The sequence below is a fragment of the Sapajus apella genome, unplaced genomic scaffold (genome assembly GCF_009761245.1).
Source record: "Sapajus apella isolate SASKATOON/1434 unplaced genomic scaffold, GSC_monkey_1.0 scaffold8, whole genome shotgun sequence".
NCBI lineage: Eukaryota > Metazoa > Chordata > Mammalia > Primates > Cebidae > Sapajus > Sapajus apella.
Window position 1 is genome coordinate 12,536,837 of NW_022436948.1, and position 14,289 is coordinate 12,551,125.

The 14,289-nt window shown below is 43.1% G+C and overlaps 1 protein-coding gene and 1 long non-coding RNA gene across 4 annotated transcripts in view; one reads left to right on the forward strand and one right to left on the reverse strand.

Annotated features, from left to right (window-relative positions):
• Window positions 1-3,033, reverse strand: part of IFNAR1 (interferon alpha and beta receptor subunit 1) — a 28,149-nt gene extending 25,116 nt beyond the window's left edge. For 2 of the 3 annotated variants that reach the window (XM_032276980.1, XM_032276982.1), the window contains exon 1: window positions 2,862-3,032. In XM_032276980.1, the coding sequence (XP_032132871.1) occupies window positions 2,862-2,934 (73 nt within the window). In that variant the 5' untranslated portion in view covers window positions 2,935-3,032. Of the gene's footprint in view, window positions 1-2,861 lie in introns of all 3 variants that reach the window. The other variant, XM_032276981.1, reaches the window with a different exon arrangement.
• Window positions 3,034-4,044: 1,011 nt separating this feature from the next.
• LOC116550872 overlaps window positions 4,045-14,289 on the forward strand; it is an 11,298-nt gene continuing 1,053 nt past the window's right edge. Inside the window, exons 1-2 of the long non-coding RNA XR_004268610.1 lie at window positions 4,045-4,057; window positions 5,014-5,018. This is a non-coding gene — a long non-coding RNA (uncharacterized LOC116550872). The remainder of the gene's footprint in view (window positions 4,058-5,013; window positions 5,019-14,289) is intronic.

A 14,289-nucleotide genomic window follows, 5' to 3' on the forward strand; every position in this document is an offset into this window, starting at 1 on the left:
TTTTTTTTTTTTTTTGAGACGGAGTTTCACTCTTGTAACCCAGGAGGCGGAGGTTGCGGTGAGCCGAGATCGCGCCATTGCACTCCAGCCTGGGTAACAAGAGTGAAACTCCGTCTCAAAAAAAAAAAAAAATCTAAAAAATCCTAATGATTACTCCCAGCACAGGGATGCCGCTGATTATATTTCTGCATCTGAGAGAGCTGAAAAAAAGGTTGATTTTTTTCCTCTTTGAAAAAAAACAGTTACCTTTTAATTAAAAAACAAATGGTCTCTGCATAAAAATAGAATTTTTCTTGGTCTTAGAAGTGACACTGATGAGTCACTCTTATGATGAGGTTCAACTGTTTTATGGCCTCAGTTTGATTTCACATTGTATGTCCAGAGATAGACAGATGCTTCTTGACTTACAATGGTGTTATGTCGTGCTAAAGCTGTAAGTTAAAAATACCAACCAAAAATGTATGTAATACCCTGAGAAATCCATCATAAACTCAAAAAATTGGAAGTCAAACTATCAGAAGAGAGGGACCATCTGTACTTCACATGCTCTAATAGTAGAACTGAACAGATGTGATTTGAAAGATGGACAGCTGTTTACAGGGACAGAATATTCACATAACAAAATCAAGAGCCCCAGGGCTATGAGGCCCGACTCGGACTCAGCCTGACTGGCCTATATAGCCTCAGGCAAGTTACCTGATCTCTCAGTTGCTCAGTTTCCTTGTCTGTTAAATAAGGATAACAGTATCTGCATGGCTCTGAAAGCTTAACAAGTTTATACCTTTAAAACACTTAGATTAGTGCCTGGCACACAGCTAAGAGCTTAAGAAATGCTAAATCCCTATAAATTATATTTTGCCAGCTCTCTTCTAACCTAATTTTAAATTAATTTCTTAATACACACCCTCTTGGAACGTCAATTTTATATACATTTTCTGGGAAAACTTTTCACATTAAAGCAAACATGAGTTTAATGCAAATTTTTCATAAAAGACTTCCTGTTTCTCTTTGGGTACTCCTCTTCACTACAAAATTACCTCTCATGCTCTATCAACCTTATAATAGTTGCTATTCTCTCATGCATTCCAGGTAAGTATGAAGAATTTCAGCAATTTAGCCTGGTGATGCCCTGCCTTTGTATTTTTATTTTATTATTTTTGTAAAGGAAAAAAAAAAAATCTCAGGACCTTTCCCAAACTTCTTACACAAAAGGGAAGGTTAAGCCCAGAGGCCAAGTGACTGCAACTTGGCCTTCCAAATGAATGGCTGTTACTAGCATTATCCTACAGCCAGATCCCCAAGGACAGATAAAAAGCCTCACCCATCTGCAAAAGGCTGCCGTCACAGATCATTGATAAGTAAATTCTTTGCTGGTCTCCCATAAATAAGGGCATGCCAACTGTAACTTTAGGTCTACAACTCAAGTCTAGTTCTTAAAACTAAAGTCTAAAGCATAAACAGATCACGTGCGGTGGCTCACGCCTGTAATCCCAGCACTTTGGGGAGCCAAGGTGGGTGGATCATTTGAGGTGAGGAGTTCGAGACCAGCCTGGCCAACATAGTGAAACCCCGTCTCTACTAAAAGTACAAAAAACAGCTGGATGTGGCGGCATGCACCTGTAATTCCAGCTACTTGAGAGGCTGAGGCAGGAGAATCACTTGAACCCAGGAGGTGGAGGTTGCAGTGAGCTGAGATCATGTCTCTGCACACCAGCCTGGGCAACAGAGTGAGACTCTGTCTCAAAAAAAAAAAAAAAAGTATAAATAAAAATGTCTTCCCATATTTTGGATAGTTTTCTCAGTCTTGGTCTAGAACTGCATTTACTCGACTAAAAAGTATGAATATTTTTATGACATCTGAAAGACTGAGCAATATTACAATCTAATTAAGATAACATTTCATTGAGTTTTGAACATGCTTATCTCTTTGGGGAAAAAAGTAGGTAGTTATGTAAACCAAAAATAAAATTCTAAGCCCCCCAACCATCTGAACGGACCCCTCCTCTCAACCAACGGCATTCCAAAGTCAACCTGAAAAACCAGTTCAGTCCTTCCACAATAACAATGTCAATTACAAGCTTATCTTCTCCGGTCCAAAACAAAGTCAAGAATCCACCTACCCAGAGACATCTGCATAACTGGCTCTTCCTTTACTCCCTTTTTCTCTTTAAGACACTCATGGTATCTTACTTATAATACAGATTTCTTGCCCACTAACTGGTCTTACAGAACTATTTGCCTTACCAACTCCTGAAAACCTCTCTGGAAAACCAGTCACAGATGTGTCTGTAGCTCATGTTTCTCCCGCATGCGCCCTGAAGCAGGCTTAGTAAACCTCGAGGACTGAGAATGATGCCTCAGTTACTCACTCCCTTCAGCTGTCAATTTTTATTGGCCTGTAAGAATCCTGAGGGCAGAGAAATCATGGCCACACTTAGCTCACTCTCCCTTGGGACAGGGCGCCCGTTAACTTGAGGAAATGCGTTTCAGGAAATGTTTTGTTTATTATCAAATATGCCACTTGAGCTGCAGTACCTTGCCGGAAAGCAGCACACTCGACACAAAGCTCTGGCACCGCCACTTCCTGGGGGTGGGACCCGGGCGCGCCCAAGGACCAGTACGCCGGTCGCAGGCAGGCGGCGAGGGAGGACTCACAACACTACTTTCTCCTGTTTGATTTTCGAGCCCAGGTTGGGTTTAATCTGAGCGCTGCGGCTAGGGACCCCAAACCACCGGGGCAAAGAGGACCAAAGGGTTCCCAGACTGGGCGTCTGTTGCCCCCAACACCATCGCCGCCCCCGCAGCCCAGTTGCGCACCCGGTCTCCGGCCCCACGCCGAAACTCTCCTCCCCGCCTCTCACCTGCAGCTACGGGCAACACCCATGGCGCCACGGCGACGAGCACCAGGGTCATCGCGCCCAGCAGGGCGACCATCCTCCGCGAGCCGCCGTAGGTCCCACCAGTCACATCTCCGCTCACGCGCCGCTCCTCTTAGCTCACATCTTCAAGTCACATCGGCGCTCTGCGCACGCGCTGCCCCTCTGTGCCCCGGCCGCCCCGCCTAGCCCTCACCGCCCCATGGCGCAGGCACCGCCCCTCCTAGCTATCACTGCCCCTCTGCGCACGCGCTGCCCCTCCTAGCTGTCACCGCCCCTCTGTGCCCCGGCCGCCCAGTCTAGCCCTCACCGTCCCATCGCGCAGGCGCCGCCCGTCCTGGCTCGCATCGCCTCTCTGCGCACGCGCCTTGGAAATGGGAGGCCCTTTGCTTTCTCTCCTTCATTACTGTTTCCGGCTAGTGGCGCTTCTGGCGGAGTTTATGCTCGCTTTGCGGGAAAACCCCGCCTCACGGGAGGCCGTGACCGTCACAGGAACGGGGCAGGCGCCTGCGGAGACCCGTCGAGCTTGGAGTTCCCGCGTCTCTTCACCTTGTCCGCAGCTGGGGGGCGGGGGTGTGGTCCCGATCGCTGCCCGGCGCTGTTCGTCCTTGCCCTTGGACGCTCGGCTGACCCTAGAGCCTTGGAAGGTGGCGTTGGGAATCCCCGGCGGCCTGGGAACCTGATGAGGCTGGGAGGTGGAAGTGGTTGAGGACCCGACATTTCCTGTGTGCAGAGAGAGAGCGGGACAGAGGCCGTGGAGCGCTCGTTTTCGGGGCGACCTGGCTGAGGGGCGCGATGGTCCGAGAGAACCGCCACGGCCCTGGGCCGAGGGGCTCCAGACAGCCGTCGCTAGGCTGTTTTGCCCTCTTTTCCTTCCAGTGGCCGGAGAGCCTCCTCCCCTCTTTCTTTTCGTCTCTCTCCTCTTGGTCTGTTACCCAGGCTGGAGTGCAGTGGTGTCATCTCCGAGCTTCATTAGTAAACAATTCGAGCCCACCGTTCGAATGGTTATTTAATTAAATTCCTCAATAATAGATAACGTGCATTATGAAAATATGCGAAATAAAACTTAAATGATGAGATAGTGTAAGGAATCAAATACTTGGTTGTTATAACAACTAAGCTATTAATTAGCAATTATATAATTAAATGAATATTTGTAAAGGACAATGCAATAGAATATGGTTGGTTGGTTGGGTTTTTTTTGGGTCAAAGTCTCACTCTGTCGCCCAGGTTGGAGTTAAGTGGCGCGGCTCACTGCAACCTCTTCCTCCCGGGTTCAAGGGATTCTCCTGCCTCAGCCTGCTGAGTAGCTGAGATTACAGGCGTGCGCTACTACGCCTGGCTGATTTTTGTGTTTTTAGTAGACATGAGATTTCTCCTATGTTACCCAGGCTGGTCTCGAACTCCGTACCTCAAGTGATCTGCCCGCCTCGACCTCCCAAAGTGCTGGGATTGAAGGTGTGAGCCACCAAGCCCATGGGGAATACATCTTAGAAGTATAATTTGCGTATCATGAAATTCGCCCAGCTTCAGTGAATAATGATTTTTAGGAAATCTATCCAGTTGTTAGGAATTGTTTTAAAAACCTTGAATTACCACTATGATTCAGCGATTTGGGGGTTTGAGTCTGAGTGTGTCAGTACTTAGTTTTAACAACATCAAAGGTGGAAAAACACCCATGAAGATACGTGGATCCAAAGGGAAGAGGCAGATTCCTGGTTGTGATAATAAATCATACTTATTTTAAAAGCCTTTCCAACGACTCTACATGCTTAAATTAAAATGTCCATGTCCTGCTTTCCAAAAGTTCTTGCAAACTGGTTGAAATAGGATGTATTTCTATATTTAGTACAGTCAACTCAAATGACTAAAACGTTTCATTAGATTTTTAAACACATTGGCAATTTCCTCTCCTCCTTTTCTTTTCCTTTTTTTCTTTCTTTCTCTCTCTCTCTCCTTTCCCCTCTTCCCCCTCCCATCTCCATTCTTTCCCATCTCCTCTTGCTGTGTTACCCAGGCTGGAGTGCAGTGGTGTGATCATAAATCTCTGCAGCCACAATCTCCCAGGCTCAAGTGATCCTCCCACCTCAGCCACCGAAGTAACTGCCCCCCGACTTTCTTTAGTGATCAGCTAGAGTTTTTGTAGATGCACAAAGTTGTTTCAGCAATAAAAAATTACACCCAAATGAATATATTTCTAAATATGTTTAAAAATGCAAAGTTTCTTTTGACTTTCCCTTTTCATATTAAAAGTAATTTTAAAGGATTCAGTGGTTTTGTTTTTCAATATCTGCTACATAAACATGCTTGTTTGAGCTGCTTGTTAAAGAAAAAAAAGGTCAGTAAGTATCTTCACAAAAATGCATAATTTATTTTTAAATTGACAGTAATTTGCATGGCAGAAAGATTTTCATAGTCTTCCCTATCTTAATAAATGTTTATAAACATTGAATTGTATTTTAATAAAATTGGGATATGCTAATAAAATTTGCCACAGCTGTGACACCCTGTGGTAAGTACTTTAGGTACTTTAGTTTCAACTTCTTTGCTGTAATAATTTGTTTATGGATAAGACATGAATTATCCTCTGTGGTGCTAGCTCTATAACCTTAACCCAGGACCTCCTTTCTCTCCTTTATTCTGTCAAAACGGTCTAGAAGAGGTGTTGCACTTGCAGTTTTTCCATGCAGCATGTTCTTTTTTACTTTTTTTTGTTGGGGGAGAGTCTCGCTCTGTTGCCCAGGCTGGAGTGCAATGGCATGATCTCGGCTCTCTGCAATTTCTGCCTCCTGGGTTCAAGCGATTCTCCTGCCTCAGCCTCCCAAGTAGCTCTGACTACAGGTGTGTGCCACCATGTCTGCCTGTTTTGTATTTTTAGTAGAGACTGGGTTTTGCCATGTTGGCCAGGCTGGTCTTGAACTCCTGTCCTCAAGTAATCTGCCCACCTCAGCCTCCCAAGGTGCTGGGATTACAGGTGTGAGCCACTGCACCCAGCCCCCTTTTTACTTTTTGCTTGGAAAGAATTTTCAAATTGACAAGTTGCAAAAATAGTAAGAGAATTCCCACATACTGTACTTTGCTCAAATTCAGCAAATCGTTAATATTATGCCACATCTGCACTCCCTCTTCAAATACACATGCAAAATCATAGATGTATATTATTTACTTGTTTTCCTGAACTTCTTTAGCTTTCTTTATCCAGAGTACAGGTATTGATCGACTTACGACCTATGCGACTTACGACCATTAGATTTTACGACCACAATTGCTAGCCACGACTGCTCCGTGTCTGGCAGCGCAAACGTTGCCCAGCTGGGCGTATGACAGTGCGGACCAGCTTCCGGCAGCACTACCATCTCCGTGTGCATATAGCCTACTCAACTTACGACCAAATCGTATTACGACCGGTCTGTCGGAACCAATCGTGGTCGTAAGTCGAGCACTAGCTGTAGTTCCCTGGCCATTATCTTTCATGTCATGGACATTTTTTTGATTTGGGGATTTAAAAAAAAAAAATCAAGCCAACTGGAAGGCATCTCAGTTACCTGCATAGTGAATTCGACTGAGGGGCATAAGGCAGAAAAAGAGACTGAGGCAAGTTTCAGAGCAGGAGTGGAGTTTATTTTAAAAGGAAAGAAAGGAAAGTACACTTGGAAGAGACCCAAAAGGGTGACTTGAAGGACAAGTGCAGCATTTAACTGTGATTCTAGGACTAATAGTCTGGCCCACTTCTGGGGTCTTGAACCCCTTTCCCATGATTCTTCCCTTAGGGTGGGCTGCCTGCATGCACAGTGCCCTCCTTATGCGTGGGAAGTGAGCATGTGCATGAGTTTAGGAAGTTGTACACATGCCCATCTGAGACTTTCTTCCCTTTTCCAACCGAGTGCCCCCAGAAGGTCATATTTTGTCATTTTGTCTCAATGTGCATGCCCAGGCTCACTCACCCAATACTGAAGGTTTTATTGGAAGCCCCTTTTGCTTCTCCCTGGCGCCTGCATTCAATTAACACTTTAATGTAATAGCTGTGATCCATCAGGAGATAATTCGGCGCTGGATGCTGAATTATCATTTTTAGAGAGGCAATGTGATTGTTGAACCATTGCCGGAGTCTGTCCCAGAGGCCCCAGCTGCATGACAGATGAATAAATGCACTTGGACACAAATTTCCAGTGAATGTGTAGGCAGGGGGTTGTGAGCCACTCAGAGAGAGAGATTGCAGCTACATGACACTGACTAGCTTGCCTTCTTCCCATTTATTCAGTATAGATTTAATAACAGGCTTTAAGTCAGCATACTTGTAGAGACAGATTAAAAACCAGGCTCTGATGCCCAAAGCAAACACCATTAGAGGGTAATCTCCCTGGTCGATGCTCCCCTCCCACCCCCCAAGAAGGCCATCTGGCTCAAAGTTTAATTTTAAGACCACATGAATAAACAAGCTAGCTAGGTAAACTACTCACATTCCTTTGTATTTGAGCCCTAATCTCTCTGGCTCCTGCAAAGAGACTCTGGCTGCCTTCAGCCAAGAACTATAGACAAAACCCTTAGGCCTTCCAAAAGGGTTTGAGACTATATTCTATAACTTTCTCTATAATTTTCTCTTAATATTTTTGCCACCACCCTGAGTGAATTCCCACAAACTATCACCTGACATTCCTGGTGGGTTGGGGAAGAGCCTTCTCCTGTCCCTCTCATGCCTGTCTAACTACCTGCAACATAATGTCATGTATCTACCATTACAGCATTATACAGAAGCATTTCACTACCCTAAATATCTCCTATACTCTACCAGTTCACCCTCCTTATTTATTTTAATGCTGAAATGTCCCAGATTTGGCCAGTGTCAGCCACTTCAAGGTGACTCTTCTTCCTTTTGGTATGCCCTAATTATTTTTTCTAACACTACTTTCTAGCACAAGATGTCCCACGTTCATCTTACATTTTTCCTGCCAGCCCTAAAATCAGCCATTTCTTCCAGGGTCCCAGGTTTGTTTGTTTGTTTGTTTGTTTGTTTTTAAGGGGCAATGATATTTAGAAACTAAGATCTAGGCACTAAAATTTTTGTTTTAATTAAGGAAGTAAACTACTGTTGAGTATATGTTTTATCTTTCCCTTTTTGGCTGACAAAGAAAAAGTTGTTCCTTGTGTATTTCACTTTTTGGAAAAAGACATGTTAGAAACATCTGTGCTTTAGGGCATGTTTCCATATGATTACATGGCAGATTTCTTACACTGTGAAATTGAACTATTGTTTCTTCAGCTCTTCAGCTGTATTTGCCATACATGGTCCAATAGCATTGCTGACTGAGGAATGTGTTTTAGTTTGTCATCATATTGTAGAAAGGAGAACAAGGGGCATGTGGCTTTTTGTGTTTTGCTATTAAGTAAGAACCCCCAAAGCGTTTCTAAACATTGTCACCAGTTATGAAATTTTGTTGAGAACCAAAACAAAATGAGTATCACCTGACTCTTGAAAAGAGATTGTGGAGGTTTGTGTTTTCTGGAACATGTCTTCCTAATGTGATGGCTTCATACTGTGATTAGTTAATATGTCAAGGCTCCTGTTATCTTATTCACTTATGTTTTAATAGTACTATCTTTAATTTCCAATTTATTTGTAAGAATCTTGTAACATTCATTTTGTGAGCATTAATTTAGTTGAAAATACCTAACAACCTGTAAACACACATTAGGCCAAGTAAATGGCTAGACATGGTCACCAACTCCAAAGTATACAAGTAGAAGCATTGCTGCACATTTCCACTGTGTGAGTTTCTCACTCTGTTGTCAAGTGTGTCACACATCACTGAATGTGACGTGCGATCCTCTGGCATTTGGACCAAGTGAAGGTGCTCATGCTAGGTTATATATCAAATATCAAAAGCTTAATTTATTTCATATAATAGAATGTAAATATAATTTCATTGCACTTCATTGGATCCTGTATTCCAACACAAACCCCTAGGGTGGGTGCACCTTGGATTAGAAATCACTGCTTTAGAAATTTCCAGAAGAATAAATTCACTTCTTTCACTTCTTTCTGGGAGAAGTTTGTAGATGAAATGGAAGAGTCCTGGCTGAGTAGCAGCCCAGTGGCACAGACGTTGAGGGTGTAAAACGCTAGCTCCAGGATGCTAAGGAAGGAATCTGAGCAGTTCTGTTCTGGAATCTCCAGAATGCTTTCCTCCACGGTGCTTTATCATCCTACACCTTTCCTCATCCCAGTAGGCAGGCAATTCAGTAAAAGATAGTAGTGAAGCTGGCACAGTGGCTCACACCCGCAATCCCAGCACTTTGAGAGGCTGCAGCAAGAGGATCACTTGAGCCCTGGACAACAAAGTGAGACCCCAATATCTGCAAAAATACAAACAATTAGCTGGATGAGATGGCACAGGCCTGTAGTCCTAGCTACACAAGCGGCTGAGAGCTGGGAGAATCGCTTGAACCCTAAGAAGTCAAGACTGCAGTGAGCAGTCTTTCACACCACTGCACTCCAGCCTGGGTGACAGAGTGAGCTGCTGTCTCAAAATAATAACAATAATAATGAGAAGAAGAAGAAGAGGAAGAGGAAGAAGAAGAAGAAGAAGAAGAGGAAGAGGGAGAAGAAGAAGGAGAAGAAGAAGAGGAAGGAGGAGGAGGAGGAGGAGGAGGAGGAGGAGGAGGAGGAGGAAGCAAGCAAACAGTGGGAACACTTAGCTAGTTTAGTGGTGAGGGATATAGATTGCAGCAGGTGACCTGGAGTAAGAGATGTTTAAGGGGAGACAAAGTCTAAGTAGGAGACAGGAAAAGAAGAGGGATACAGCATTGTAAACAAAGGGAACAGCATATTAGAAGGCCTGGTTTGTGTTCACATAGCTTGAGGAAAGATTGAGTCTGGCTGCATGCTCACTGCACACTGAGAAAGAAAGATGTCTGTTTCTAAGCAATAACATGGAAGACAGCTATACCCCTTTCCAAATGGCAACGAAGTATCTCTTAAACAGAGACTGGCCTACTGGTTAAGAGTGAGTTCTGAAGTTGACTTGACTTATAGGCTGATATCCCAGCTCCATCACTCTGGGATCTCGGGCAAGTTACTTAATCTTGTTTCCTGTTTCCTTATGGGGACTGTAACAGTATCCACGTCATAATGGTGTGATGAAGTTTTAATCAATCAATACACATAAAGAGCTTAGTAGCTGGCGCAGTGTGCTCTCTAATTTTGGCTATTTGTTCCCCACCATCATGGTTACCGTTTTTCCTACTTCAGAAGGGCTTGGGGGAAGATCTAGATTTTCTGGAGAAAACCTGAAGGATCAAAGAGCCCCAATGATCAAAACTTCATAGTCTACAACCTCAGTTGAGCTGAAATTAAAAATCTGCACTCACTTCAATCTCTACCCTACAAACTCTCTTCTCATTTTCAGAAGGTGTTTATCCACCCAACTCTTATGTCTTAGAAAATACAGTCAACAGATCAGGTTTCAGCGCTTCATCACCAAAAATGCAAACACCTGCACCGGCCTCCATTCTGTCTTTCCTTGTCACTGGGAAGACATCCCTCTTTCAGTTGAATGAAAATCTCTCTGGTTCTGTAAGCCACTCCTTCATAGGGATGGCTTTCCATTGATTATTTTTACCTTTATTCATGACTTTCTTACCTCTCTTTAGCTTCTCATTAACAGTTAAACATTCTCAAATATCTCCCAATTTAAAAAGGCATATATGCTGTATTCACTCCAGAAGCTGTCCTTCCTCTTATTATTATTCACAGCCAAATCTCATTTGTCCACACCTATCTTTGTTTTCTCTCTTCTTTTTTTTTTTTTTTTTTTTGAGACGGAGTCTTGCTCTCTCACCCAGGCCAAAGTTCAGTGGTGTGATCTCGGCTCACTGCAGATTCAAGCGATTCATCTGCTTCAGCTTCCTTAGTAGCTGGGAATATAGATGCCTGCCACCACGCCTGACTAATATTTTGTTTTTTTTTTAGTAGAGACGGGGTTTCACCATGTTGGCCAGGATAGTCTCGATCTCTTGACTTCATGGTCTGCCCACCTTAACCTCCCAAAGTGCTGGGATTACAGGCGTGAGCGGCCACGCCCAGCTGTTCCCTCACTTCTTATGTATTCCTCAGCCCACTAAGTTTATCTTTCTGTCCCAGTCATTTTGCTTACTCTCTTCTCACCAAGATCATCAGCTAAGTTCTAGTATTCAGATCTATTAGACATTTTATAGCCTTGATCTTACTTGACTTCTCCATAGCATTTGGTACGTATCATTCCCCATGCTCTTATTCTTATTATTCCATACTTGTTTGCTGTTGCATCTGTCTCTCTGGTCATTCTCAATCTCCAGGGCAACCTACCCCACTGCTTGTGACTTAAATACTGGTGTCCCTCACTGCTTTGTCCTGGCTCGCCTTCTCTTCTCATCTCCCATAGTGGTCTCTTCCCCATCTACGAGTTCCCTTACTGTCATTTATGCTCATGGCTCCCAAATTGGTCTTCAGCGTAGATTTCTTTTCTGATATCCAGATTTTATTTTATTTTTACTTTTTTTTTTTTTTTTTTTTTTGAGATAGAGTCTTGCTCTGTCACTAGGCTGGAGTGCAGTGGCGTGATCTCGGCTCACTGTAACGTCTGCCTCTCAGTTCAAGCGATTCCCCTGCCTCAGCCTCCTGAGTAGCTGGGACTACAGGCATGTGCCACTATGCCCAGCTAAGTTTTTGTATTTTAGTAGAGACGGGGTTTCATCATGTTGGTCAGGATGGTCTCGATCTCCGGACCTCGTGATCCACTCACCTCAGCCTCCTAAAGTGCTGGGATTACAGGCGTGAGCCACTGCGCCTGGTCGATGTCCAGATTTTATATCTATCAGCATGTTGGAAAGAGGAGGAGGAGTTTTTATTCCCCCAATGATTCTGCTCCTCATTTGTGGAATCTGGCTGTATCCCAAAATCTTGTGAGTGATCTTTCAGTCCTGACCACAGAAATTACAAAGCTTTATCTGCCCAGGTCTCATGGGGAGAAACTGCCCTCCCCATACCAGACTTGCATGTGCACTGCAATGCACTGCAGTTTTCTAGAGGGGTTTATAGTTAAGGACTCAGCTCTCTCACCTCCCACACCACCTCGGGCCAGCCCTGCACATAAGCATAACTGCATCCCTAGCCATTCTGTAAGGGAAAAGGGAACACTGGGGTCCTGTTGCCTCTTTTTGCTTCTTGCTTGCAGTTAGTGAATAAAGGCTTGATTGTTACTTTTGGTTCAGCTAATTGTCCTAAATATTACCTGGTCACCTAATTGCTTGACACCATTTGGTGGACCCTTTCTATTTGAGGACTTGTGTCTCTCTAGCTGAATAAAATTTTCTTGTATTATTTTTGTGGCTGGGGTTTGGTGAGCTTCTTGGATCAATGGGTTTATAGTTTTCATCAAGCTTGGAAAACTATTGACCATTCTTTCAATGGTTTTTTTTTTCTTATCCTCTCTTTACTCTCCTTCCAAATACACATATATTAGACTCCTTAAAGTTGTGCTCAATGCTATTCTTTAGTTTTTTCTTGTCTTTTCCCCTCTGTCTTTCATTTTGAATAGTTTCCGTCACTGTGTCTTCAAATTCACTGCTCTTTTCTTCTACCGTGTCTAATCAGCTATTAATCTGAATTCAGTATACTTTTCATCTCAAACATTGTACTCTTCATCTCTAGAAGTTGGATTTGGTCTTTTAAAAATATATTTCATGTCTCTCCTTAATATACTAATGCTTTTCTCCATCTACTTGAACATATAGTTTCGATAACTGTTGCAACGTCCCACCCTACTAATTCTAACTACTGTTTCTACTGATTTACTTTACTTCTTGTTAAATTAAATTTAGCCTAAAGCTACCTCTTTACATATTTTAAGTTTGGCCTAAAGGTTTCTTTGTACATAATGAACTTAGCCTATCTTGATGTGTAAACAGACTGTAACTTGCTCTTATAATAAGTAGCTGAGTCTCAGCCAATCACAGCAGCTGAGTTTTGGCCAATCACAGGTGGCCAGGTGTTCAAGCCAGCTTCAAATAAGGCAACCAATCAGCTGTGACCAATCTAGCTATTTCTGTGTCTCACTTCTGTTTTCTGTACATGATCTTCCTTTTTCTGTTTAAAAATGTTATCAACCATGTGGCAGCCCTGAAGTTGCTCTGAACATGTTCTGGGGGCTGCCCAATTTATGAATTGTTCTTTGCTAAATTAAACTGTGTTGAATTTAATTTGTTTAATTTTTGTAATGCTCTCATTCATTATAGATTATATTTTCCTACCTTTTTACATGCCTAGTAATTTTTTATCAGATGCCAGACATGATCAATTTTACATTGTTGGGTGCTGGATATTTCTTTATTCCTATAAATATTACTCAGGTTTTGTTCTGGGATCCAGTTAAGCTACTTGGAAATGGTTTGGTATGTTTGAGTCTTGCTTTTGTCAGAGGGGACCAGAGAAGTGTTTGGTGTAAGGCTACATTTGCCCCGCTATTGAAGTAACGCCCCCCTGAGTATGCTACCTGATGCTTCATGAATTATGAGATTTTCCATCCTGGTTGGAAACATTTTCAGCCCAGCATGAACGCTGGGATTGATCCCTTTGCTTTTTTGGGTGGTTCTTTCCCTGGCCTCAAGTTTCTTTACTACACATTGTTTGATCCGTAATTAGTCTAGTACTCTTTGCAGCTCTCCGGAGCTTTTGCTGCGTGTGCGGCTCTCCGGAGCTTCTGCTGCGTGTGCAGCTCTCTCTTCTCTGGTTCTCTACCCTGTGAAATCTAGCAGCCCTGGCCTCCTTGGAATCCTACCTGCATTTCCTCAACCCACAGGGATATGGAGTCCTTCGCTCTATGCTGAGGCCTGGACGTTCTCTCCAGTAAGTCAGCTTGGGCAATTGCAGAGCCCGTCTCAGTTGTTTCTCTTCTCTCAGGGATCACTGTCCTGAGTTTATTATTGTCTAATATCTAAAAGTATGTATTTTAAATATTTTGTGCTGTGTTGGTTGTTTATTTATAGTTTAAGGCAAAAGAGTAAATCTGCTCCATCATTGCCAGAAGCAGAAGTCTCATCTTTGCACCATGTTTTAAATACTTCCTCACTTCTATTTCTATTTGTTGTTTCTTAAACTTCTCTTAGTAGAAAATTGTACTTCCTGGATTGACCCTTGAGGTCTCCTAACATGTTCTCTCTGGTTTTTAACTCTTTATTCATCCTTGGTTCTAGAAGATTTACTTGATTTCTAATGACATTTTTATTTCTGTAATTATGTGTTTAATTTTCAAAAGCATTTCTTTATTCTGATTTTTAAAATATAGCATCTTGTTCTTGTTTTATGGATGCACTAATGTGGGATCTTTTAGAGTTTAGGTTTCTGTGACATTCTCTTCTGTTCCAGTATTCTATTTCT